This window comes from Zonotrichia leucophrys, chromosome 27, assembly GCF_028769735.1.
Source record: "Zonotrichia leucophrys gambelii isolate GWCS_2022_RI chromosome 27, RI_Zleu_2.0, whole genome shotgun sequence".
Taxonomy (NCBI): domain Eukaryota; kingdom Metazoa; phylum Chordata; class Aves; order Passeriformes; family Passerellidae; genus Zonotrichia; species Zonotrichia leucophrys.
The window spans coordinates 3,582,342-3,610,039 of NC_088196.1; the positions used below are offsets into that span (position 1 = coordinate 3,582,342).

Genomic DNA, 27,698 nt, shown 5'->3' on the forward strand with positions numbered 1-27,698 from the left:
GGGGAGGGCTGTCCCAAGCCCCAAAAGAAATTCCCCTTAGCACATCACTTTCTGCATGAGCACTATGGCTGGCAAACCCCATGGGAAGCTGGACTGCCTGGCAGGTGACACCCACCTGGGCAGGTATAAATAGCCACCAGCAAGGACAGCCCGCTACACTTGGATTTCCTGAGTCTCACTGTGCACAGCTTCGCACCTGGGGCTGACTACTGAACATCTGATCCTATCACCATGAGCTGCAGCATCAAGAGAATGTCCAGCACCTCGTACCGGAGCGGAGGAGGAGGTGGCGGTGCCTGCGGGGGCAGCAGCGGCCGCAGCTCCTCCGTGTCCTGCCGGCGCTATGCCTCCTCCGTCATTGGCGGGGGCAGCTACGGCGGCGGCCTCAGCATGGGCACCATGGGCAGCATGGGCAGCATGGGCGGCGGCTTTGGCGGGGGCTTTGCGGGCAGCTGCGGCCCCGGCGGGGACCTGCTGCTCAGCGGCAATGAGAAGGTCACCATGCAGAACCTCAACGACCGCCTGGCCTCTTACCTGGACAAGGTGCGGATGCTGGAGGAAGAGAACGCTCAGCTGGAGCACCACATCCGCGAGTGGTACAGGAAACAAGCTCCCAGCGTTTCCAAGGACTACAGCTCCTACTACCAGACCATCGAACAACTCCAAAGTCAGGTAAGATCACCTGCTCTCTCCACATTCTCTCCACTTCTCTCTCTCTCCTCTAAGGCCTTCCTCCGTCCTCTTTGTTTCTTCCTCCTCCCTCCATCCCCAGCTCTGGGCTCTACCACCTGTGGGATGACCGTGTTGGTGGTACCTCAAGCACAAACCTGCTGAGCTGCACCTCCCATCCATCCCCTGGCTGAGCAAACCCTCAGCGCAGCCCACAGGCAGCAGGGCACAGCCCCAGGCAGCAGCAGCTCCCCCAGCCACAGACACGCTGGCTCACGCCATGAACATCCCACGTTGTGCAGCTGCCTCCAAACCAGCCATGTGTGGTTTGCAGTGCTTCCCTCTGCTCCCAGCCACATCAGCTGCATGGAGTGCAAAGCCAAAGCACCTGGATGGAAGGATCTGAGCTCCCTTTGTCCTTTCACACTCCTACAGACACCAGGTGGAAGGACTGAGGTCTTCCATTACATCCAACTATTTTCATATTTAGATGACTTACAGCATCGGGCAAAGCCCACGCTGCCTCCTACAGCCAGAGTGCAGAACCCCATGGGGCTTGGCCATTTCCCAAAATAAATGTTCTTCTGTTCTTTCCCCCATCAATATACTCTTTCATCAAAACCTTTGAAAAGCCAAAACCTTGCACACTAGTCCCTGTGGCAATTGAGGAACTTTCTGTGGCCTCTGCACTACTCTATAAACAGTAGTAACACTCTACTAAAGCTTTGTGTCTTTTTTCTGCTTTTCACTTTCCTTCTGCCAAAGTGTTCTTTGGTAGAGTCTTCTACCTGTTCTAGATTCTGGAAATCTAGAACACAGAAAGACACCTACTTCCCCTTTTGCAGATTATTTCGGCCACTGTGGACAACAACAGGATGATTCTGGACATTGACAACAGCAAGATGACTGCTGATGACTTCAGAATGAAGTGAGTAGCTCCCCGTGAACCTTGCCTCTTTTGTGTCCCAAATTTTATGAGACTCATGAATGGAGGTGGATGAAGCCCTGTCTAAAGTGGTGTGATCAAGCCTACACATCGAAATTAAATGAGTGTGCAATGCTTTGCTTTCCTTTGGTACAGGTATGAGAATGAGCTGGTCATCCGTCAGACCGTGGAGGCTGACATCAATGGCCTGAGGAACATCCTGGATGGTCTCACCAGCACTCGGTCCTCCCTGGAATGTGAGCTGGAGTCCCTGAGGGATGAGCTGACTGCTCTCAAGAGAAACCATGAGGAGGTACGATCCAATGATAAATAGCAAAGCCAAAGACACAACCCATTGATTCTTCATGGCTCCCATCATCACATATCAAGTCCATTTCCCCTTATGCCATGGGATTGTCATTCCTTTGTCCCTTTGTAGTGCTTTGCCCACAGTCCCCAGCACAACAATTGACCTGTGTGTGTGCTCTTGTCTCTCTCTCTGCACTCCCTGCAGGAAATGAGGCAGCTCCAGTCCCAGACTGGTGGCGATGTCAGCGTGGAGGTCAATGCTGCCCCTGGACAAGACTTGACAAAGATCCTGAATGACCTGAGAGATGAATATGAGCAGATCATTGCAAGGAACCGCAAGGAAGTGGAGCAGTGGTATGAGGTCAAGGTATGTAGGAATGCCCAGAGTGGAGTCTCCTTTGGTGGCACAGCCCAGACACCCTGGTACCAGGACTGGCTGAAACAGAGAGGCTCCTTGCAGATGGGAGCTCTCATTCAGCAAATCTGCTCCCTTGGGGCTCAGCAAGTGTCTCTGGGCTTTGTCTCTGCAGATCCAAGAAGTCAACCAGCAGGTCACTTCCAGCAGCCAGGACATCCAGACCAGCAGCCACCAGCTGAGCGAGCTGAGGCGTGAGATGCAGAACCTGGAGATCGAACTGCAGGCACAGCTCAGCACGGTATGGGGGCAGCATCTGCGGGCCCTTCCCTCCCTGGCATGGGCAGGCAGCTGTAGAACTCTGCTCCTCATGTCCTGTGTTTGCCTTTCCAGAAAAGCTCTCTGGAGAACTCCCTGGCAGAAACCGAGTCTCGCTACGGCCGCATGCTCCAACAAATCCAGGCGCAGGTCTGCTCCGTGGAGGAGGAGCTGGGCAGCATCCGCTGTGAGATGGAGGGGCAGAGCCAGGAGTACAAGATGCTGCTGGGCATCAAGATGCGCCTGGAGCAGGAGATCCAGCAGTACCGGTCGCTGCTGCAGGAGGGGCAGCAGGATCTTGTGTATGTTCTCTGTTTGCAGATAAGGGCACCAATTTTATCACAAGCTTTTCTCTCTTGGCACTTACAGAAGATAGAGCAGAATATTTTACTTGTCTCTAGCTGAAATCTCAGTTCAGCAACTTTTATTCACGGCATCTGCATTGAAATGTGTCTATCAAAAACCTCATCATCAAATCAAACGTCAAGGGAAACACAGAGCAGATTGTTACTGCCAGGTTTTGAGTTAATCAGTTCCTCTTGACCTGTTTGCACAGAGTGAATTCCATGAGAGGAATCACCGTGCCAAACTAAATTGTAATGAAGTTCCTTCTGTCAGCAGACAAACAAGCACAGCTGGACTATGAGAGTACAAGAATTTTACTGCAACAGTCTCTTGCTGTCTCTGCTTTTATCATCTTCTTGGAAAATACAGCTGAATTGAATGAAATGAAAATACGTATATAAAAATACATTTGCAAGATCCAGGAAAAGCTGAGCTGTTACATGCACTGCACATGATGTCAGTATGTATTTATTGCTCCCCTCATTAAAACTCCTTTCTTTTTACAGATCATGTCAAGGAGCTCTCCAAGGAGGAGGAGGTATGTCCTCTCACTCTTACTCTTCTAGTTCTCACTGTCATGGTCAATCTAGTGATAAGGCAGGTAAGAAACATTTTTCAAAGAGCATCCAGACTTATGGCTTTCACATTTTGTGTTTCACCCCTTTTCCTGTTAATACCAACCTTGTGCTATGGTTTCCACATCTGCAATTGCAGCAGGGATTAAACCATTCACAGACAAAGCTCTTCATTTCAAAGTGGTTTGGCTCCAATTCCAGAGACAGGCTAAGCTCCTTTCCCATGCTTTTGCTAACAAATGGATATTTAAATAGTGGATGGGTTTGAAATGTCAGTGCTGCAAAGAGACTCTTGGTTTCCCTATCAGAGCAATGGTTTTTTCTTTCTTTCCACAGGACAGTCAAGAGTGTGTTAAGATACCACCGACGTGTTGGACTTCCCTGATCCAGTCACTGCCATGGGAGCAGCCAGCCCTCAGCGTGGTGTGACCTACCCTGCTCTCCAAATGCTATCCATGAAATCAAAATTAATAATTACTAGACTTCTCCTAAAACTATTTACCCCTCCCTTTTGATCCTGGCCAGCACTGTGATCCCTGTGCTCACACACAGGTCTCTGCAGTGCACTTGGTTCTCTACTGAACAACAATCCCTCAAATAAAGCTTTATCTTTCTGCAATGCAAAGAAAACTCTGTGTCCAGCAGTCTATTTGGTATATTAATATTCTATTTACACTTAGGTGTAACAAGTCAGGTACACAAAGAAATTAAGGTTGCGTGGATTGTGTAATATGGCTCCAAAGAAATATGTGAATTCTAAATCATATGATGACTGGATAAAATCCTGGAGATGAATAAACACATCCACATTAAACTCAAGGGTGACACCTATGGGGGACAGAAAGGGGTGAGGGAACCTCTTTTTCATAGAATATGCTGCAAGGGGTGTGCAAGTAGTTGATTTGCCAATTCAGCAACAGAAATGAAAAATCAGGATTAATTAACCCCAAAATTTCTTGAAAATTTTGTCAAATCAAAACCACTTTTCCTTAGTCACTGAACAAGAAGTCCTATTCAGACAGCTCCTTCCCAGCTTCTGGGTGAGAGTTCTGTCTAATCTTGATCAATTAAGCAAAGGGTTAGATCAGGAAATGAGTGAGGAGTATGAAAACTCTACTAACCCAACATTCAGTTGTTGGGATTATTCCTTCTGACATGTTGAAAATCTGAATTTTATCTGGAAGTTGCACATGGAGGAGTGTGTTCCTATATTCCATAGGTCATTCCCAGATCCATGGTGTGTGGAACTCTGATGGAGAATGGCACGGTGCAGGCAAGGTTCAAGCTTTGTTACCAAACCTGCCCCACTTCGTGTTCCACACTCAGCTTATTTGGGCTCAGGAGAAGAATAAAACGGGTGAAATATCTCAGTCATTTCAAACGGAGAAATCTGCATTTCAGTGTTTGATTTGCAGGGTTAAGGAAGCTGCTGAACAGGGTCAGCCACATAGCAGGGGAGTGACTCCACTGCCGCCCTGCCCCAGACCCTGGGTGGGTCTCAGAGGCTCCATTGTTCCCTGAACACCTCCTAAATCACATTTCTTATCCTGTCACGCAGCTTTACACTTACACTTTGGCTTGCAAAGAGTCAGGACAGGTAAAACATCATCGTTTTGGATAACAAGGTATTATTTTAAAATACATCAAACTGTTCCATGTTACAATCCAGGCAGAATCCTCAGCACAGCAGGAAAGGGATGAGTCAGAGAAAATATTTCCATGGGAAACAAAGGTTTGTAAAGTCAAAGCAGATCTGCCACTCCTTGGAGTCACAACAGGACTCTTCTGCTCTGCGCAAGCAACAGAGTTCCTTCTGCCTTAGGATCCCTTTTACTCCTCTCTCTTATCAACCAGTGCTGACTATCCCAAAACCCCTCAGCACTAGCCAGCTGAAATGGACTTTGGGATCAAATACCTTCTTTAGGCAAAGTTTAACTAGGAAGAATGTCTGTAATCCCAGAAAGGAGCCATTTAGGAACATTCCTGAGTCTCCTGCTTCCCTTCTGCTCTCTTTTAGGTTCGACACGTTTGCAGTGGCAGCATGAGAGAATGCTGTTATTGAGCCTTATCCTGCTCCAGTGGCATGCCCACAGCTCCGTACCAGGGACAGGATTTATCTGTGGGTGACAGTGTGTCCTCCATTTGGGTCGGCTCCCTGGCATCCTCTGATGGCAATTAAGGAAACAACAAGTAGGATTTGTGACACAAACTGCTCAAAACACTCCCAAAACTAAACTAAAGCCTCAGGCCTGGAACACGGTTCATACAAGGAAAGAACAGATTCATTAATAGGAAAATCGGCGCGTTTTTGTTTTTATTTTTATGTCACGCCTTGGTTTCGGTGGCTGTGGTTAACAGCAGGGCCTGCAGGGGGCGCTCTGTGCCGCTCCTGCTTCCCAAAACCCCAAATCCCACGGTTGGTGACTCAATTCTGGGAATTAATCATCTCCGGGTGGATAATCCAACATTTTCAAGAGGTTTCATGAAGATAAGAGAGTGAAATGGCTGTATGGGCAGAAATTGAAGAAAAGAACCAGAACTGAGTGGACTGGGTTGTCCAAGGGGCATCACTCTGGATCAGGATTCTGACACAGCTCCAGGATTGAGACCCACAGCAATGCTTCCATTTGCAAGGGCAGCTGTCAGGTGTGGACAGGTACACAGCCCACTGCTCCTCCTGGTGCCTTTGTGCTCAGCCCTGCCAGGCTCGGGCACCCCTGGCTACAAGGAAATGGAACCACAGAGGTGACAAGGCAGATTTCCCTCTTAACCCACCACCAACTCAAGGAATGAGAAAAGAAACTGATTCACTGTGCCTGTAACAAACAGCAAGAGGAAAGGAAGCTGCTCCTGTGACATTTCTGACATTTACCAGCCCACCATCACCATGAAAAATAGCAGCAGCTAAGTTAAGTAAATATAAGAATTCATGCAGGAAAATCTTTTCTCTCTGTAACAATTTCTGTTAGGTTTCAAATCACATATAACACTTTGGAGTGCTAATCCTAACAAACCTCAGAATTTCTTTAAGTGTTTCCACATCGTGGCTGCTGTATCCCTGGAGGTGTTCATGGCCTGGATCAACCTGTTCTAGTGGAAGGTGTCCCTGCCTGGGGCAGAGGGTGGGACTGGATGAGCTCTGAGGTCCCTTCCCACCCAAAGCATTCCATGATCCCATGATAAAGGACAAGTGACAGCAAACACGTAGTCTCAGGCACAGCTGAGCTTGTCACTGTCATATTTTCTGAAAAACTCCTCTTTGCCCAAGATTCTTCTCCTGGGAAGCTGAGACGCCTCAGGGAAAAAAAGAAAATAATTATCTGATTTGCTTCTCTTGGGTTGGAGTTGGAGATCGTTTATCCAACATGTGAATTATTTTGACTTAATGATCAATCATGGTCTGGCTGGACTCTGGAAGGAGTCATGAGTTTTCATTATCATTCTTGTTAAGCCTTCTGTCTGTATCCTTTCTCCATTCTTTAGTATAGTTTTAATATGGTATTCTTTTATATAATATAATATAATATAATATAATATAATATAATATAATATAATATAATATAATAATAAATTAACCTTCTAAGAATATGGAGTCAGATTCATAATTTCTTTCCTGCCACAGGGAACCCCAAAAATGCCACTGGAGCTGACTCTCAGCTGTTTTAGCAGTGCCTAAAGAGAGGTTTCTGCACGCTGCAATTACTGCTAATGGAGCAGTTGGGAGCCCACGCTCTGCCAAGCCTGGCTCCAGGGAACACCTTTCCCTGCACACACCTGCATTCCCAACCCATGCAGGGCTGGCATCAAAGCCACCACAACCTCAGCAATCAACATTTTCTGACAGCATTCCCAATCTTAGTTCAGTGCTTTCCCACAGCCTGATGTCAGACTATTGAAAATCACAGCGCTCACATACACACACATAGATTTTAAATAAATTCCAACAACTCCTTTCTGTCAAAAATGCTGTTAGAAATCATGTCACCAGATTTTTATCAGTTGTGAAAGCTGAATGCATTAGGAAAGCGTGAAAAAGCACTCAGAAAGCACTTCAGTCACTTGCTTTGCTGGTGGTGGGCTGCCCAAAACACAGACAGTTGGCACAAACCTCAGTTTTTAATTAAAGGAAGATTTAAAGCTGATATGGGTGGCAGAGTCTGGTCGAAAACCCCAGCTCTTAGTTAAGGTATAACAATCAGGAGTGCCCAGGAAGGGACTTTCCTAGGTACACACAAACATGAGTAACTCAGTCCTTTATAAAAGAGGCATAAACTGCCAAAAGTACTGAGAAATCCCCTTTGTTCCCTTAAAGCTGAGTGACCAGCCAGGGCAGGCAGAAGCAGGGCTCCAAAGGGGTTTCCATGGGCTGAGAGTTGCCATGAGCACCAAGTGTTACCAGCACCTCCCTGGCAGCAGCTCCACAAACCAGAGGCTGCAGGATTTGCTCTCTTGGATTGTCTCACTGAGCCCAACCAGAGATCTTCAGGCTCTGAGAATTCCTGTCAAGAAAAGCTGAGTATGAAACCAGCAGCAGGATCAGGAAAGTTCAAATACAAGGATCCACCAGGAGGGTACTAAGAGAGCTCCTTGTTTTCTAATTAGACCCAGAACTAATGTTTAAACTAATGTTTAAGGCTTGCACAGTCAAATCTCTGTCTTTACTGGAAGCTGTGGCTTACTCCTGTGATCAGAATATATTCTTACAAAATTAACAAGAGAAATAATAATATAGAAGTCTATAAATACAAGTATATGCATGTAAATATATGAGCACAGAGATATAAATGACACACAAATGCTTCACTGATGGGAACAGAATAAAACAGCTCAGCTCTGGGCTATGAGCCCCATCCTATTCTGGGTCCCTCCCAGGTCTAGGATTTATTTTTGAGCAGGAATTTTCCATGTGGAGTATGGGAAGATCCCTGTGGATAGCCCCAGGGCTCCTCCCTCAGTGCAGCATGCAGAGGCCATGGCAAGAGTCCAACAGCCCCAGCCTGGGACAGCTTCAGTCCCTTGGGCCTTGGCACTGCCTTTGCTGCTGCCTGCAGAAACCTGACTTTTGGAACACATCCTCCTGTCAGTTGGATGTTTGACTCTCAAATAATAGTTTCCAGCCCAATCATACCTTGCTGAGATTTACCAGCCAGATAACAGGTTAAAGGAAGTGTGAAAGTACATCCAGTGAGTTGATTTGCACTCCCCAGGGCTTGGTGCCCCAACTGAGCCTTCCTTCCCACACAATCTTTAATCACACGATAAGAAAATTTGGTTTATTTTCCTGTCTCAGGTACTTTACTCCACTATTTACTTTATCATTAGAGTTCTGGAATGATGGAGGAGTCAGGAGTTTAAAGTTAGTTATGTTTCTAGGGAAACAGGGACAATAATGAAGCATTTCCACACCACAGCCAGTTTCAAGGATTTGTGAAATGTTTACACTGCTCCCAGTTAAAGTGCTTGAGCTCTTCAGGAGGATCTTCTATTTATTTTCCTCATACCAATCTGTTTAAATGTTCCATAAATGGCAATCATTGACAAATTAAATTCTGTGCCCCAATAGCAGTGCAGCAGCTTGGGCAGGAATCATTCCAGATCAGCTGAAATCATTGATCCATCATTTCTGTCCTGCCATGAACAAACCAGAGCCCTGGACAGAAATGTCTTGTCCTGTATCTTACTTTCACAATTTCTGTTAACACAGAACCCTTACACAACCTTGTTTCTCACCTCTTTCAGTGCAGAAATGATGCATTCCCTTCTCCACAATCCCTCTACTTCACAAATATAATAATTTTGAGCAAATTCCCTGTGTTGCTCTGCTCTTCCCAACCCTCTTCTCCAGCCACTCACAGCTGTGTGTGCATGTGCTGGGACCTGCCTCTTCAGCACAGCAGCATTCTTGTCTCACAATCTATTGGCACATTCACAGAATATATAGCAATGCCAGGTTTTGAGCATTAAAAAAAAAAAGAAAAGATTTATGATGGGCTGTAAAAGTCAGACAGCTGAGAATTGTATCTTGGGTAAACCATAACTGCAGTTACCTTGGTACCAGTTGCAGATCAGAGCTTGTTGTCACTGGCTCTTCTCACAAGGAAGTTTAAAAGAAAAAATAGAAAATTTTGTGCTTGAATAAAAAGCTGCAAATACTTCATGCCTCTGATCTTTAAAAGGGGAAAAAAACATTCCAAGCTGTGATCTTAATAGGGCCTGTGACATGATCAGTGGGGAGGGTGGAAAAAGTTCATGTGAGCAAGAGAAGAGATGGAGACTCAAAATGTGCACATGAAAAAGCAGCATATTTTCATTGATGGAAGCAAAGGCAGAAATGAAAAATTACCAGAAGGGACAAACAGTTCAAAATTGAAAAGATAAATCCAGAATAATAAATTGGCTTTGCTCATTCATTCATAGATGCATGAGTGGAACTGCAGGCACCAACAAAGTTGCTTAAAATGTTCAGTAAGTTCATTAAAGAGTAATTCATTATCTATCCCTGGAAGCAAATTCAGCAGGATGTGAAAAGAGAGAAGGATACAGCAGTGTCCTCAAGGGCAAGAAAAAAAAGGGTGCACAGGACAATTAATAAAGCTACCCCGAAACAACTGAATGGTTTTATAAAGCAGCAGTGACTAGCAAAGCAGAGAAGATAAAAGGTAAAGCAGAACCAGGTCTTAGCCAGGAGCTTGGGTGTGTCTGGATGACTCTGCTTGAAAAAATGTGTCTCCCTTCCCCTCTGATAAGGTGCAGATAAGGGAAATTCCCTGTGCTGACCATTCCTTATTGGGAAAAAGCTGACCCTACCATAAATTAGGTTTATAGTACTGGCAGAAAAAGAGACTTACAGTGAATGCTAACAGCACCTTCTTCAGCTTGCTGTACTGAAGGCTTTCCCAAGCATTTAAATACACATTCTCACCTTAAGGGAGTCCTTACCAAAACAAACACATGCAAACATTAGGGTGAAACAGAAATTGAAAGTCGAAAGATTTAGAAAGAAGTTTTAGCAAAAATGCTTTGTGAGGGACTGATTTAGTACTAGGGGCTTATGCTGTATTTGGTGTGATAAATCAGATTAATCCATTTGACTGTGTGTCCCAAGCCTTTCTTCTCCTGACACTTCAGCTGTACTTCCAAACTGGCACTAAGAATTGCAGTTCATTCTTTGGGAGATTCTTCCCTGTAAGCTCATGCAAACCCAACCTGATCAATATTCTGACAGTGCAATATATGGGGATTGCTGCTTTTACTTTTTACTTTACTCAAGATATTGCAGAGGCCATCCAGAAGCCTTCCAGATCCCAGTTTTCAGGAGCTGGATCATAAAATATTACGCAGCACCACAGATTAGTTTTTCATTTTGCACAACCCAAAAATACACTGCATTGAGGTCCTGATATGGGAGTCCAGGCAATGCTGAAGGAATACCTGGAGGGACAGATGTTCATCTCTCCTTGCACCAGGAGGTAGATCTCAAAAATAACACGCTGGTATTTAATCTCCTTTCAGCTTCTTGCTTTTCTGTTCAGTGAAGAAAAGCACATGCACTGGTGCTCTTTACACTCTCAGTATGGACTTTAACAAAAAAATAACTGTTCCCCAGTTGTTTTCTCTCAGTCACCTCCTGACATCAATATTTCATCTGTTCCCAGCCCTTGGAGCAGTTACTGGCTGGGCAGGTTTGTCCCACCCAGGGCTGAACAGGACATTCAGGTCTCCAGAAGGAACTGGTGTGTCTCTGGCAGCAGGAGCATCCCTGGGCCTCTGAGGAAAGGCTGCACAGCACTGCAGTGCAGGATGGAGAGCTGTGGGAGGCAAAACCTGCACAGAGAGCAAAGAGCTCTGCTGTGGTGTCCTGGGGCTGAAGTGTGGAACACATCCTGTGTGTATCCAGTGATATATTCACACCTGAGTCACTGCAGAATTCCTCCTGCTATGGCCTCCTCGTTACCTGGTGATACAGGTGCCTTGGCTGGCCTCCCATTTGCTGTTTGCTCTTTCCCTCCCTGAATTTGCCCCGCAGTTTGACACCTCTGTACACAGGGAGTGCAGCTCATTGTATAGCCTGAAACACCTGGAGCATTTTTCATGGGTATAGAAAGGCCTGGCTGCTCCCAAGAGCTGTAAGTGCTGCCAGGCCAGAGCTTTCCTTCCATTCTCTTTCCTTCTCATTCCCTCCAAATTCTGTAGAACTCCTCAGAAGTGTTTTGGAGGAAGGAAGTAACACAAGTTTTTGAAAATCCATCTTGGATAATAGAGGACCTGAAAATTTTAGAAATAACATTTTCATAACTCTCAAAGACCAGAAGACAGTGATTCTGTTTCTTCTCTTTGCTTCTCTCTTTCAGTAGCAATCAAAGGACTCAGTGTGTAATCAGACACTTGTTTCTGCTCACTCCCCAGGTACTCAGGGATGTCACTGCTTTTCTCTGCTACAGGTACAGCCATGGCTGCTTCAGGAGGATTCTTGTCTGTAGAAAACCAGACTCTCAGATACAGCACGTTCTCTGTTAGCCCAAACGGAACCAAGAGTAAAGATAGAAAGAGTGAAAACTTCCTTTCTGAAAGAAGACATTTTCTCAAGGGGAACGAGGGAAACAGAGGGGTGGGAACGTGAAGGTCCACACACATTGTTCACCATCTGGGCTCCTTGCAAGCTCTGTTATCAGGCTGAATCACTCTGTTAAAACAAGGCTTTGTGTGACTCCCTCTGACCGCGGCTTGGCCGCAGTGGGTGCGCTCCTAACCCCTTTGTTTCCACGTAGGCAAACTCTAACCAGGTTTAGGAACGCTCCCCTCGGGAGGGAGACGCCTCCTCCAAATCCCACCTTTCGCTTCAAGCTGCAGAGGTCCGGGGGAGGGGATCCCTCCCCGTGTGGAGGTACTGGGGGAGGAAACAGCCCACTGCACAGCCACTGACCAATAAGGGGAACCGCCGTGTTGGCAGAAGGCTTAGGGCTGATAAATTCCATGGGTCTCAGATAACACATTCTGGAGACAACTCCCATTGTCACCGGCATAAAAGCAGTGCGGTGGGGGAGCGGGGCACTCGCCTGCTTCGGGATCACGAATCGCTGAGGTGCAGCTTGGGTCGGGTCCGTGCTCTTCCTCCCCATGGCCAGTTACAGCTTCAGGCAAACCAGCTCCTCCGTGGTGGGGGGACCCGGAGCCTCCTCCCTCCGCTTCGGGGGCAGCTTCAGGGCCCCCAGCATCCACGGGGGCTCGGGTGGCAGAGGTGTGTCCGTGTCCTCTGCCAGGTTTGTCTCCTCTGGCCTGGGAAGCGGCCTGGGGGGAGGCTATGGTGGAGGCAGCTTCAGCAGCAGCTTCAGCTATGGGGGTGATGGGCTCCTGTCGGGAAATGAAAAGGCCACCATGCAGAGCCTCAACGATCGCCTGGCCTCCTACCTGGAGAAAGTGCGAGCGCTCGAGGAGGCAAACTCTGACCTGGAAACCAAAATCCGGAACTGGTACCAAAAACAAGGACCAAGCCCAGCTCGGGATTACAGTCCTTATTTCAAGACTATTGAGGACCTTCGAGACAAGGTAGGTGTTAATATTTCTCAAAAGTCATCTTAGATTTCCACTTACAAAGGAAGCATGAAACGCCAAAAATATCCTTAGGGAACTCCTAGAAAGCATTGCAGGTCATGGGAGGGAGAGGGAGATGAGATGTAAATGCAAGGAATGGATGGAGGGTTAAAGTCAATTCAATATGGAATTATCTACTTTTTTAATGCTAGCCAAGAGGAGGTACAAACCAGTCAGTGGGGGATGCCCAAGTACTGAAGTCTGATAATGTTGGCTTTTAACAAAGCCTATGTTTATACACGTGCTGGTCATGCACACACATATGACCAGTTAATGTATGTATGACCATATATAAACCGATTTATAATGAGAGCCAAGGTGTGACAGCAACCTGCCCATCTCTGCAATCTCTCACCTGCCATAGAGCTTGAAAACCCTCAGAGGCCCAGACACACTGCTTTAACAATGAAAATAAAAACGGCTTTAGAGTAATTTCTTTTTTACATTTCCCATACTCAACCTTGGAATTAAGTGAACTGAAAGATCTGGCATAGGAAAAAAGGAAACAGCAGACATGAAGTAATCAATCCCATATATAAATGCAGGATTTGCCCCAAGAGCCCATGGGTACCTGATAACAGATTGCTGAGGTGATACACACCCTGCATAACACAGGGAGTAGCTGATTAACTATGTAAATAAAAGAAAGAAAACTTGAGGTTTAGTTTTCTGAGTTCAGCCTGGAGTTCATGACCGCTCCCACGCAGGTTGCTTCTCCTTGCTTCAACCCATCCACATTCACTCCTGATTTAAAATCTGATGGCAATGGGATTTCCTCCTGTTAGTATTCTCTTCCCTCCTTTCTTTTGCTCTCCTTAGTTAGGGGTGGGAAACCATACAGCTGGTTTGTGGATGACCTTTTGAGTTTTAGGAGTGGCAGGCATAGAAGACATGCTTTCCAGGTAAAACTGAACAGAGATTCCTTTAAATAAAATTTCCTTCAGAGGCTTTCATGATGCATTAAAATAATACATAAACACTGTCCTGGTATTCTAGGAAATAAAATTGTGATCAAAGTGATCTTTCAAAGTCCTTTCCCTCTCAGCCAGAATGTAGTTTTGTCTCACTGTGGAACTTCTACCAAAAATGGCTTTCACTTCATACACTGGACACAAGGATGTGTCCAAAACAGAATCCTGGCAGAAGTATGTGATAAATCTGTATGACGTGTTTGCTGTAGATCATGGATCCTTCCCTACACCTCTATTTGTTGTAGCTACAGGTGAAATAGACTCTTCACTCTTATCTGCACAGCAGGGAAGCTGATAACAGTTGTGTCAGCCTCAGCAATGAGCTTTCATTGTTTGCAGATCCTTGATGCCACCATTGATAATGCCAGGATTGTGCTGCAGATTGACAATGCCAGGCTGGCTGCTGACGACTTCAAAACCAAGTGAGTAATTTCTGAGAGGGAAAAGATCTCATGAGTAGGCAAAAATCCTTGTTGAGCCAAAGGACAGTGAAACAGGAATGGAATGCCCCTAGAACCCCTGTGTGAATATTGGTTTGATCCTGTGCATACAGTTCAATCTTCATGTCTTTGCTAAAAGCACCACTAAAAATTTTGCATAATGAGGAATACGTGGAGAATGGTTTAAGGCTTGATGACATTTGCTACACCATAAATCCTACAGACCCAGATACATTCATACTGTGTTTCTTGTGGGCTGGGTGATCAGTGAACCTGAATTTGTTTTGCTTTTTTAAGGTTTGAGACTGAGCAAGGCCTGCGCATGGGCGTGGAGGCCGACATCAACGGCCTGCGCCGGGTCCTGGATGAGCTCACCCTGTCCAGAGCCGACCTGGAGCTGCAGATTGAGGGATTAAAGGAGGAACTGGCCTACCTAAAGAAAAACCATGAGGAGGTAAACCCCAAGAAACACGTTTGAAAGTGGCACTAGAAGAGTGGAGTCCCTCAGGATTGCCTTGGGCTCTCCAACAGTGAGGGAAAGATTCCTGTGTAGACTGAGATCCCTCCTGCCAGTATCCCAGGGGAGTCAGTCAGCCTTAGCCCTCAAAGAAAGGACAGAAGGTTCATAACATTTTCAGTTTACAATTGTGCCCTCTTTTGTCTCCTCTGCCTTTCCCCACAGGAGCTGAGTGCCCTGAGAGGACAAGCAGCCGGTCAAGTCAGCGTTGAGTTGGACTCTGCTCCAGGCATTGACCTGTCCAAGATCCTGGCAGATATGAGGGACCAGTATGAACAGATGGCTGAGAAGAACAGGAAGGATGCTGAGGCCTGGTTCCACAGCAAGGTAAAACCCCTCCATATTGTACAAACACCAACCACAACAATCCATGAAAGAAACAACTATTAAAACACACAGAAAAACGCTGTGACAGCTTTATGCACCCCACATTTCTCACATAGTGTTTTCCCTGTCTCAGACTGAAGAGCTGAACCGTGAGGTCGCCATTAACACCGAACAACTGCAGAGCAGCAAGTCCGAGGTCACTGACCTGAGACGCACCCTGCAAGGGCTGGAGATCGAGCTGCAGTCCCAGCTCAGCATGGTACGTCAGACTCGGCACTGCCTGACAAACCCCCACTGAAAAGGGCCCATATTTCCCTCCCCGCACCAAGTCCTGCACTGGCAGCAACCTCTCCTGCCTGTGCTTTGCCCTGACAGAAAGCGGCGCTGGAGGGCACCTTGGCCGACACAGAAGCGCGTTACGGGGCACAGCTGGCACAGATCCAGGGGCTGGTTGGCAGCATCGAGGCACAGCTGGCTGAGCTCAGAGCTGACATGGAGCGCCAGAACACCGAGTACAAGATCCTCATGGATATCAAGACTCGGCTGGAGCAAGAGATCTCTACGTACCGCCAGCTGCTGGAAGGCCAGGAGTCCCAGTAAGAACCTTTTGCTCAGCCTGACCATGTCATGGTGCTCATTTGCCACAGCACCTTGGTTAACACAGTACTCCTAGAGTTATACAATTTGTAACAAACTAATTTTTCTGGAGCTAGAAATGTTACAGTGTTCATTTACATGAAGTGAGACCTCAAAGAGTTTCTAAACAGGAAGGGGAACTGACAAGCAGCACAGTAGATTAACTGCAACTACCAGTTGAAGTGATCAGCTGCATCACAGTCAGAAAAAGTGCCAATAATAATGTTTTACAGAATATAAAAATTAATACCAAATTCCCATAAACTCCCTGTTACCAGGTGGAGAACTCTTACCCAACAGGAATCAGTGTGGGAGGAAATACTGGGAAGAGAAGTGAAGGCAGTCACTGAGTGACTCCCACATGGCAGCACAGTTCAATCTCATCTCATACAGCCTCAAGGAGGAAAAAAATGAGGCAGGGATTGAAAGGTTTTGGTTTGCTCTGTTACTTCTTTTCCATAGTGTTTTTTACCAATGCAATTTAAAAATGTATTTCCTAACACAACTCCCTGTCCTTTGCTGAGAAAGAGTGCAGGGAGATGGGCATCTCTTCCCTGACTGCACACAGTGTACCTGATTGATAGATGATTTGCTTTCATCAATCCTCATCTCATTTTGCATTTGTTGTATTAACTCTTTTTCCAATTGTTCTCTTTGCTCCACAGGATGTTTGGCTCCCTTTCGGGAACTGCCGGTAAGAATTCCTTCTCTTTCAGGAGAAGTTTTATTTTCTAAAACCACATAACTGATAGTTATGTCTGTTCTAGAGACTGGGGTCTGCATAATTTGTCATAGAAAAAACCCCATTATTTCTCTGGTTAGAATGGAACAAATTTCAGCAATTAAAATATGTCAGATATCAGAAAAACATCTCAGACTCTGCTGAAGTAAAGCACAAAACACTTAATCATTTCCCCAGATGAAAGGACAGGGGAATTGAAGCTTGGCCTGCTTGGGGGAATTGCAGGAACATGCCAGTAAAACCTGCCTTGAGCTGTTAGAGGTCAGCAGTGTCATAAAAGGGATGAGTCAAATCCAGGTGATGGAGAGGAAAAGTTCTGAGAGAAGGGAATGAGAGATGAGGCCCAGGCAAGCTCAGTGCCCACCAGAGTGCTCTGTGTGAGCTGGGCTAAATTATTGCTGTTCTTTCTCTCCATGTTACTGCAGACAAAAGAGACAAGCACTGAAGGTACTTCAAAGGTCATCTGCAAACTGAGAAAAAGCAGACAACACATGTGGATTGAGATGGAGAAATCACTCTGAACAGCTGGAAACGACTCTTGAAGCACAGAAGGCTCTTGGCCACACAAAGTTTAGGCAGATTCATTCACTTAGCAATGATTAAGATGCAAACTGGGTCAGCTTTGCAATTATTTCTAGGTTTTGCATGTGTTGAATTGCTGCATCTACTCAAATAAAGATGATATTCTTGCAATCTTTGCTTCTTTGGAGTTATTGTGATATTTCACTGGAGTTTGGCTTTACTCAGGCAGGAATTGGCAGCCAGCCTCCCTGACAGTGCTCACAGTGCAGGGAGCTTGGGCTCCATCCTGATTCTGCTGGCTCCTCTTGCTGGCAGGAGCTTGGAATACAGAGGCAGTGGCATCCCCAGCTTCTCAGAGGGGGACACAAGAGTGACCTGGGTGTCTCACTGTGATGCTGTGCACTCTGCAGAGCAGGGGCAGCAGGATGGGAAGTGGTTCTGGAGAGCAGCAGGAGCTGGGAGATGTTTCATAGAGTAAAATACAAAGTAAAATGGTTCATAGATAATTCCTGCAGGGGAACACAGGGGTGAGCTGCAGTTGGAAGAATTTTTCACTTCCATTCCCCTTTCACACAGGGCTTACAAAGCATTAGCACCAATTTCAGCCCACTTACCTCTCATGCCATTGCAAGGACATTATCCCAGCTGAAATTCCAACTGGAATCACTTTTTGTTCCAATCCACTTATTTTATTTGCTACCAAACTGACAGCCAAGGAAACTTCAGGGATTGTGCTAAAAGCAAACCATGGCTCCAGCCCAGCCACCCCTTCCCAGCTCCTGCTGTTACCAGAAGAACAGTTTGCTCCACAGCTGGGGAGGACTGAAAAGAGAGATATGCCCAGACTGAAAGTATCCCAACACTGCTCTCCCCTAGAGTGGATCAGTTTGCAGTCTGTGATTCAGGGAGACATCATAAAATCTGTCAGCACTTCTCTCCTTGGTCCTGGGGAATGTCCATGGTCCCTTGTTCACAGCAGATTAATGGAGTGTATGCATGGCTCAGAGCACCCAAGCTCTGGATCTCTCTCAAGGTGGGGCAATCCTCCTCAATCCAAAGGTGCTGGGGCTTGGGCTTGGTTGAGCAGTGACTCAGGTGACCTGTCAACATCATCTGTCACTACTGACACCGACAATCCAGCTTAGCCTCTGGAATGAAGCATGGTGGCATTAAGCAGTGGCTTCACCTTGACACAGGAAAACAGTGACAGGAGAGAAGAACAGACAAAAAGACACAGAGAAAGGGCCAAGATGGGGAGAGCAGGGGGAAAAATGGGCAGAATCAAAGGGAGGCACATGGGGTGCAGGGGATCCTTCAGGAGCTCACCCATTTCTGTGGGGTTCACTTCTGGAAGAGCCAGGAGAAGAAGAACTTGTGCATTCCGTACAAGCAGTTGCTGAGTGCAGACACATTAACACATGCTTTGTACCAAACTTATTCCCTGCAACACTGAGATCTGGAAACCTCCCTAGAGGAAAGAACAAACAGCTTCGGGTTTGTTTTTTAATGTTAACAAATCCCATTCCCTGAGAGCAATTTCTTGTGACCAATCCAGTCGGGGTGGGAGCTCACTGTTGCAGATTTCTGGTATTGTCCAGCTGCAAATGTGCAAGTCTGACAAGAAATTCTCATGCTCCAAGAATGCAAGCTATAAAAATCCTGAATTCTTGTTTCTATAGCTTAGTTCTAATTTTATTTTATAATTTTATTATTTTTTCCTCTATCTCTAAGGCAGAGAAGGATTTCTGGTAAAATGTTAGATATAAATCACTCAGGCACTATAATTTTAGTGTCTGGTTGAGGGAAAAAAAGTGTTTTCTAAAGGCATGTCATGTCTCCTCTGAGTGATGGTTTTATCACTCATAGAGGGATCACTGAGATGACAAACAAGCTGCTGCTTGACTGGAACTTGCTGTCCTGAGAGGAGGGGCTGCAGTGTGTCAGCCCCGTTAATCCCACAGCAGAGGTAACAAAAGAGTTTGTGCAGCACAGACATGTCAGGGAATGTCTTCCAGGAAATCCCTCTGGAAGATGACAAACCAAGGAGTTCAGGGACCACAGGTACAATTCTGAGACTGTGCAAAAGGATGAGTCCATCTGTCACTGGATAAGGAATCTCTGAGCAATGGTAGTGAGACCAGAATAAAGGCATAAGCTTGAAAGAGCCTTTCTTTTTTTGATTTTTTTTTTTTTATTTCAGCAAGTGATTGGCTTCTATTTCCCTGTACAGCCTGTAAGGAGAAAATGTGTAGAAATTGTTGCCTAAATTATGTTATGGGGCATGATCTGTACTGGCTGCTTGATTTATTTTGTTTCCCAATGGTAAATATTCAACAGAAAGGAACAGCTTTTATCTGCTACCTGGTTTTTGTAAGCGTTCATCTGATACTGATCCAGGTGACGCCTGGGGCATGTTAGAAAGCAGCAAAGTGTGTTTCACCACTGACCTTCCAAAGGAGTTATCACACCTGAGTGAAAGAAGACTCAATGAAAACTCCCCAAAGTTTCCTACTAAATTTTGTGGGGTTTTGTTGCTTGGGCTTTTTAAATGGAATATGATTTGCTTATTATAGGCTCTCTTGGCTGAGCAGTCCCTGGCAGTGCACACACTTCAGGGCATTGATTACAGGAGTCTTTAAGACATTTTTTTATCTTCAGGAGGGCTTGTGTAAACTTGTTTCATGAGCCACCAACCCTTGGAGACACAGGGATCTGGCAAGGTACACAGACCATTAATCTACCCAGCAGCAAAACTGAAGGGCTGTGGCAAAGGGCCAGCTTCAGTTTGGAACATGTTTCCAGAGCAGTGAACACCCACCCGTGCGCTCTGCTCAGCCTGGAGCGAGTGGCCGTGCCCAGAGCCAGCCCGTGGGGACACATCACAGCTGGACTCTGCCTTTTCTTCCCCCCCAAGTGCTCATCTCCGAGTGAAAATGCTGTGCATTCCCTGTGCCTGCATTAACATCTCAGCTGGAAATGTCAGAAACCCCCTTGGTTTGCTCCAACAACTCCTGTGAACCTTTGGCTTATCCAAAATTCCCATCCTGAGTTCTAAGCTCAGTTTCTGTACTACCAGAGACTGCTAAAAACAATGCTCTTCTTATGATGTTTTTAGCAAAGGTATACATTTTCTTCTTTAAGCTTTATTTGAGGTCTCTGTGCTATGCAGAGAATGGAGTGCTCTGCAGACTCCACACTGCCCACAGCCTGTCCCCAGCAGGACACAGGGGCAGCTCCTGCTTCCTCACACTGCCCAAATCTGCCTTCCCTGCAGGCAAGCAGGGCTGCAGGACTGAATTCCTGAATTTCACTGGCAATTTATTAGCTCAGTAATGTATTTCTGTTTCAGACTCCTGCTTTAAATGAAGGGTTAAGGTGCCTCTTCTGAGTGTTTCTCAAGTCCTATTTTCAAATGCTACTCCATTTCCTCATGCACGTTGGCATTAAACACATACATTGCTATCAGAACTGTGTTATCTTAAACCTTTTCTCTTTACATTTTCCAAAGTAACAGGATCTTAATCCTCCCACATATACTCTTTTAACTGAGTTGTTTCAATCTGTGTTCCCTTTCTGGTTTATTTCAAGGTGATTAATAAATTTACTGTTTCCACTCTCCCTTGCACACTGATGGATGCTGATTGTTCCTCACACAGTGCCATGAGCAGATGCTTTTTGTAATAAAAATTCAGACTCCAAAATCCAAATATTATTTCCAAGAAAAAAATCGAGAACAAGAACATTTCTAATCCAATTCCAAAATTTTAAAGGGAAAAATGCAGATAGAAAGGAAGGAATAATGGTGAGATGAAGAGATGACTGTACATTTTTCAACAAAAGGAGAATTTTACTTAAGCCTCATTTTTAGAAAAAGTTGATTTTCTGAAGGTAGCCATGGTGAGCATTGTAAATAGGCAAGTGGGTGGGGCTGAACTCACTTTGTTTTTCCATTCTTAAATGTCAGAGAAGTAAACTCCAAGTTTCAGAACTATAGCCTGAAGAAAAAACATCTGATTCATGCCTTTTGTTTAATTAAAAAAAGAAACCCCAAGCCCAAGCCCCTGCGATGTGCTGCCAGCACTTCTTGTCAGGAATGTCATCACAGTTGGCCTCACCTCTAGGGAGGAGGAATTTTGGAGGGAGGGCTGCAGTGGGGTTTGTCTCCCAACACCCCATCATGAGGATATAAAAGAGGCACCAGGGCAGCGAAGGCACAAGCTGTCTTCTCTTGCAAGGCTGCCTAACTGACCTTTGCTCCTTCTCTTGCTTCAGCCATGGCCACTTCCTACATGAGCTCTTCCTCCACCTACGGGGGCGGCTTTGGGGGTGCCGGGGGCAGCAGCTGCCGCCTGTCCTCGGTGCGCGGTGGGGGCGTCTGCCGGGCCCCGAGCATCCACGGCGGCTCCGGCGGCCGCGGCGTCTCCATCTCCTCGGCCAGGTACGTCTCCTCTTCAGGAGGAGGCTACGGCTTCGGGGGGGGCTATGGAGGAGGCTTTGGAGGGGGAGCAGCCTGTGGTTTTGGAGGGGGCTCCGGCTTTGGAGGGGGCGCTGGCTTTGGAGGCGGCGCTGGCTTTGGTGGAGGATTTGACCTTGGTGGTGGCTTTGGTGGCGGCGATGGCCTCCTCTCTGGCAATGAGAAGATAACCATGCAGAACCTGAATGACCGGCTGGCTTCCTACCTGGACAAAGTACGAGCCCTGGAAGAGGCCAATTCTGATTTAGAGGTGAAAATTCGAGACTGGTACCAGAAACAAGCTCCCACCAGCCCCGCCCGTGACTACAGCAATTATTACAAGATAATTGAAGATCTCCGAGACAAGGTATGACATTCATATGTAGATGAGTTATCAGAAGGTAAGAGAATTGTGGAACTGCCTGTTCCATGTCTTTAAAATAATTACAAAAGAAGTAGATACACTGAGGTTCTGAGCATTCTAGCAGAATAGAGTAACCTCTTCTCAATTTAAACACCAAATAAATACCTTATCCTGTCAATGTGATGTTTGTTGAAATTAAAATGATTGCAGTAAAAGTTAGCAAAAGGTTAAAAAGATCCAATGCATTGGATAAAAGTAGAAAGTATAGATGATCAGATGCCTCAATAAGGGCGTGAAAAGGTATAATTCACCTGGCTACAGATAAGATCAGGTGTTGTACAAACACATTTCCCTATTATGGTTCTGATCTGTGTTGCACAGAGTATCACAGCCCTCTGGTTTGCTCATGGAATGTGGACCAGATATTTTACCATTATTCACAGGAACTTTTCTTCATGTTTCTTAATTGCAGATCCTTGCTGCTACCATTGACAATTCCCGGGTCATTTTGGAGATTGACAATGCCAGGCTGGCTGCTGATGACTTCAGACTGAAGTAAGTTCACCTGGAGCTCATTTGTCTTCATTCAGTTTTTTCTTTAGTAACTTCAGATACAAAACATCCTGGCAAGCAGAATCCATTTGATGAAGGACCAATTCAGAGTATAAGCCTGACAGAACACAGCATTCAATCACTGAGCTGTTTGCATGATCAGTTATAGCCCCTGTCTTCATTTTTTTGTGATACTCAAATATTTTCAGTAGCCTGAATCATAGGGGAAAGAAGGCAGGAATAGGTGGGATTTTCACTTAGAAGGAACTGAGTGGCAGGAAGATTGCTGTGGGGCTTCAGCATTTCTCTGCTGGAGTGTGAAATTTAGAGTAAGGTGGGGTTTTTCCAGCTCTCAGGCTCAGCAGTACATCAGATGATAAAGGTCCATGTGCAGCTGCCTTCCCTGCAGCAATGCACCTGCAGGTTTCTATTTTCTCTCCTGTATCTCAGGCAGCCCTGCCCCACCTGTGCTTTCCTACGCAAATCTGGGAGGACACTGCAAAACTGCTGTCATTGTGTGACAATGTTTCTATTGATGCTGATTATCAGTATTAGGTTCTGCAAGGTGAAATGTCATGTCCTCCCCAGGAACAAAATCATACAGCATTGTCTGTGCTTCCTTATGCCATAGCTGGATATTGGGAAAGAACAGTTTTATTGCTTTTACACCTCTAAATCTGTATGTTTTCATCTACAGTCCACTGTTCCTCCCATATGTGATCATTTTATAGCTCTACTGAATACAAACTCGGACATGTTCCAGTGCTTGTGTCTTTTCTGAACTGCAGGTATGAGAACGAGCTGTTCCTGCGCCAGAGCGTGGAGTCCGACATCAACGGCCTGCGCCGGGTCCTGGACGAGCTGACCCTGTCCAGAGCTGACCTGGAGATGCAGATTGAGACACTGAAAGAGGAGCTGGCTTATCTGAAGAAGAACCATGAAGAGGTGAGAGTCCTGGAAGTGCAGGGAGATCACTCCCCTTTGGAATTTATCTCTTGTAAATGAAACATACATGTAAGTTACATGTAAGTACGTGTGTCCTGTGTGAGTACACAGAGACAGAGAAGCTGTTGCAATGAGAAAATTAATGTGATAAATGTTTTATGTGTGTTGCATCTGTGATACTTGATAGCACAGGCACTGTGTACCACAGCAGGGATTGCTGGGGGCAGGAGCACTGTGAGAGGAGAGAGCCTGATCTTTTTGTGTCCTCTGTCTGCTGCCCATGCAGGAAATGAAGGAGTACTCGAACCAGCTGAGTGGAACAGTCAATGTGGAAATGGATGCAGCTCCTGGCATTGACCTGACCAGAGTTCTTGCTGAGATGAGGGAGCAGTATGAAGCTCTGGCTGAGAAGAACCGTAAGGATGCCGAGGCCTGGTTCTTCACTCAGGTACAGCCACACCAATAAACAGCACAGTAGTGAACTGCCTCAGCAGTACTGCCCTGGCAGGTCCCTACCTCCCTTTCTCACAATGATTGATTTTTTATACATTTGTATGTGATTTTACATTCTTTTTCCTTTCAGACTGAGGAGCTGAACCGTGAAGTTGCCACCCACACCCAGCAGATACAGACCAGCAAGTCAGAGATCACGGAACTGCGCCGCAACCTGCAGAGCCTGGAGATCGAGCTCCAGTCGCAGCTCAGCATGGTACGGAGCTGTCCCGACACCACGAGGCACTGCCTCACACTGTCCCCTTCCTCCCTCTCCTCAACTCGACAAACTTCCTTCTAACCTGTTCTGCCATTGCTGCACTTTAGAAAGCCGGGCTGGAGGCCAACCTGCGGGACACGGAAGGCCGGTACTGCGCGCAGCTGGCTCAGATCCAGGCGCTCATCACCAGCGTGGAGGAGCAGCTGAGCGAGCTGCGCTGCGACATGGAGCGCCAGAACCAGGAGTACAAAATGCTCATGGACATCAAGAGTCGCCTGGAGCAGGAGATCGCCACGTACCGCCATCTGCTGGAGGGCCAGGACGCACAGTATGTCACTCTGTCCCGGTCCTGATGAGCAGATAAGGGTAACAACACACCGGAGCTGGGGCTGCCAGGCTGGCCCTGCAGTGCTCGGTCACGCTCCCTGCACACGCAGCCTTTGGAGCACTGGCAAGGTCCCTGGTACTGCCACAACTCAAGATTTATGGCTACTGACATAAATCTGCACATCAGTGGTGTGGAGGATTTGAAAATATAAATGCCACCATTTTGATCCCGATAAATTACAAAAGGCACCAGGCGCCCTATATATGTCTCACTTAATCCTCTGGTTGCACTGGCATTAGAGCCTTCAGGCTGAGACAACCTATAAAAACCTGCTCCCAGTATTTCTTTAGCTCCTGGTTGTCTCAATTTGTGCGCAGAGGTGAAAATAAATACTCATCCTCACACACCAGTATCCCCAGCAAGAAAAGAGCCTGGAACAGACTCCAGCTTACTTCAGTAAAATCTGCATTTTCATGCCCACTTCTCATATCTGATCTATACATGGAATTATTTCTGATTTCTGAGGAGGAATCAGCTCCTTATTCTAGAAGAGGCATTTTGAGGAGAGGAGCAGTATAAGGAGACACCTAGGACAAGGAACTGGTCTGACCACTGTTCCCATTCCCTTTCAAGTACTTAGGGGTGGATTTCAAAGCTGAAAGCACCTTAACACCACCTCTAGTAGCAATGCACCTCAGAAGCAGCATTGAGAGCAGCTCTGTGAAATCCTGGCTATCCACACAAATTCCTAAATGGTTCAATGGTTTCAGGGGACAAGGTCAGGAATGGTCATTAATCAAATCTTTCTTTTCCACAGGTTGTCAGGACTGAACCCCAAGGATGGTAAGAAATATTTTTATTTAATGAGGGGCTGAAATGAACAGGCAAAATAGGATTAAATAAACCTTTTAGCCTTGGATTTCTTACTACCACAGATTCCATTCTCCCTACAATGAGCATGTTCTGTATCATGTAGAGACAAAAATATAACACTTTATTTTATGTGCATTTTTGAAACCAGTAGATTTCCAAAATGATTGCATGAACTGCTCATGGGATTCTAAAATACCCAGATCTCCCAAAGATTCATTCCTCTGCTGATTCACGTAACATTCAAGATGCATCCAAACCCATATCTGATGTGCACTCCTAAGGTTTTCTGGATGAATACCAGGAGGGAAAGTAAATAAGATGTAAGGGCAGTTCTGCCTTTGATATGTGAAAGATCTTGTGAGGAAACAAACACAGCCTCATGGTTTAGCTCCTCAGGGTGTTGGCAGTGCCTTAGTGGTTTTTTTGTTCCCTATTTAATTTTTTATTCCCCCTACAACAGCATTTGGGAGCAGTTCAGGACGTCGCTCTGGCACAGATGATGATGGAAAACCCGTTTCTACCCGTGACAGGAGATACCAGTAAAGAAATCCCAAATCTCCACCTGGACCCAGTGCAGCCTCACACTGGCTAATGCTGAGATAAAGAACCTTTCACTTCCCCAAAGCACAAGAATGTACCCAAGAATGTCTTTCCTTAGATTTGCTCTGCCTTTGTACACGAGCTCGCTGGGTCAGAGATGCCAAGCCTGTTTTCTGCTGATGCCCTATTGTGTCCTAACAATAAAGTTTCTGTTCTGCTTTTGCAAATGAATCCAGTCTAATGGTGTTTTTTGAAGCCATTGTGCCACACACAGGCTCTCCCAGCATGGGCTGCTGGAAGCCAATCAGGGGATACTCGGGGAATAACAATAGCAATAACAATAATAACCTTAAAAATAATAATAAAGATGGTGATGAACAGACAGATAAAGTGCCATTAGATTCTGCCAGCCATCTGGAGCTGGTATCAGTTAAAAACAGAGAAGATAGCACAAACAAATCCTTAAGATCTTTGTTCTCAATTCCACGGGCACAACAGGGCTACAGTTTATGCACAATTGAAGTGCATCTCTGAAAAAACTGCGTATATTTGTGTTCCTGAACTGCCTGCAGCACCAAGGCAAATTCCCTCAGCTCCTAAGGAAGCAGCAGGCACAGTCCAGGTGAAACAAATTGCTCAGAGTTTGCTGCAACTGTTTTGGTTTTCATCCATCAGGAAGAACATCCGTGGCCCATGTCACTGCTGTGCCTGTGGTTTTAGCCACACCACCTTCTCCCAGCTACAAATCCCCCACCAGTGGAACTGAAGAGATGCTGATGAAACTTTAAGAGCCTGGTGAATCCCAGAAGCACACAAAGCAGTTACCTAAGCACTGTACTTTGCTCACATAAACATGTTTGAAAAAGGCATCCTTAGCCCCATCACTGGACATTCAATCCACATTATAATACCTGCAAAAATGATGTAATTTCTATAATTACATATTTTATTTTCCTTCCAAGCTCCTTAGAGACACTATTTTTGTTTTTTTCTATTTTCTGACATTTAAGAAAAAGAAATATACACTGCTGGCATCACTAGTTTGGCCATGAGATCATGGGTGCTGCTGGTAAGAAATGCATCCTGCTGGCATTCCCACTGGAAGGAGTTCAGAAGAGATTCTGGCAAACTGCAGCAAAGCAACATCTCAATCCACTAAAGAGGAAAACGGAATTGTATAAATGATATTTTTCCTGATCCAAAACCTAGGTGACTATTGTTTGTATCACTCACACAGCAAGAGAGGGAATTTCTACAGCCTCAGGCAGCTCTCCATCCATTTGTATTCCAGATGGAAGAGCTGAATCAGTCAGTGATTGTTGGAGAACATTGACCTGTACAATATACTTGTCAAAATATTCTGCCTCGAAATTCAGCTCAGTTTGCTTCCCGTGCTCCAATTCAGTAAAACACCCACAATTCCCAGATGGAGCAAGCCAGGACTGTGGAGCAGCACCGCTCCCAGGGAGCAGAGCAGTCCCCATCCAAGGGTGCCACCTGCTGACAACAGTTTATTTCCTTACTCCGGGTGTCACCTTCATTCTCTGTTCTGGATTAAAGAGGTGACTAAACCCAAATTCAGCACTGCAGCCTGACAAAGAGTCACGTCAGATTTTGAAGTAAGTTGTGTAAGTTTTGCATCGATCCTCAGCATGTGTGGATCAAAACTGTGTGGCATCTTTTCTAGTT

General features: G+C 45.9%; 3 protein-coding genes across 4 annotated transcripts; all 3 read left to right on the plus strand.

Moving 5' to 3' along the window:
* The first annotated feature begins 179 nt into the window (after positions 1-179).
* LOC135458663 (keratin, type I cytoskeletal 15-like) lies at positions 180-4,077 on the plus strand. Its single transcript, XM_064733926.1, has 8 exons — positions 180-672; positions 1,515-1,597; positions 1,751-1,907; positions 2,109-2,270; positions 2,434-2,559; positions 2,652-2,878; positions 3,428-3,459; positions 3,833-4,077. The coding sequence occupies exons 1-8, from the start codon at positions 232-234 to the stop codon at positions 3,850-3,852; spliced, it is 1,248 nt and encodes a 415-aa protein (XP_064589996.1). The 5' UTR covers positions 180-231; the 3' UTR covers positions 3,853-4,077.
* Positions 4,078-12,325: 8,248 nt separating this feature from the next.
* LOC135458664 (keratin, type I cytoskeletal 19) lies at positions 12,326-17,413 on the plus strand. The gene is made up of 8 exons (XM_064733927.1): positions 12,326-13,042; positions 14,398-14,480; positions 14,796-14,952; positions 15,181-15,342; positions 15,476-15,601; positions 15,718-15,938; positions 16,644-16,672; positions 17,146-17,413. Exons 1-8 carry the CDS (start codon positions 12,614-12,616, stop codon positions 17,163-17,165), a joined length of 1,227 nt encoding a protein of 408 aa, XP_064589997.1. The 5' UTR covers positions 12,326-12,613; the 3' UTR covers positions 17,166-17,413.
* Positions 17,414-21,457: 4,044 nt separating this feature from the next.
* On the plus strand, positions 21,458-26,238 carry LOC135458330 (keratin, type I cytoskeletal 15-like). Of its 2 annotated transcripts, none has more exons than XM_064733394.1 (8): positions 21,458-22,062; positions 22,532-22,614; positions 23,400-23,556; positions 23,843-24,004; positions 24,140-24,265; positions 24,376-24,596; positions 25,414-25,439; positions 25,930-26,238. In XM_064733394.1, the coding sequence occupies exons 1-8, from the start codon at positions 21,517-21,519 to the stop codon at positions 26,010-26,012; spliced, it is 1,404 nt and encodes a 467-aa protein (XP_064589464.1). In that variant the 5' UTR covers positions 21,458-21,516; the 3' UTR covers positions 26,013-26,238. The 2 variants fall into 2 exon arrangements, with proteins under 2 accessions (XP_064589464.1, XP_064589465.1); XM_064733395.1 differs by having other exon boundaries at positions 21,474-22,062; positions 24,376-24,634; positions 25,930-26,018.
* Positions 26,239-27,698: the final 1,460 nt, after the last annotated feature.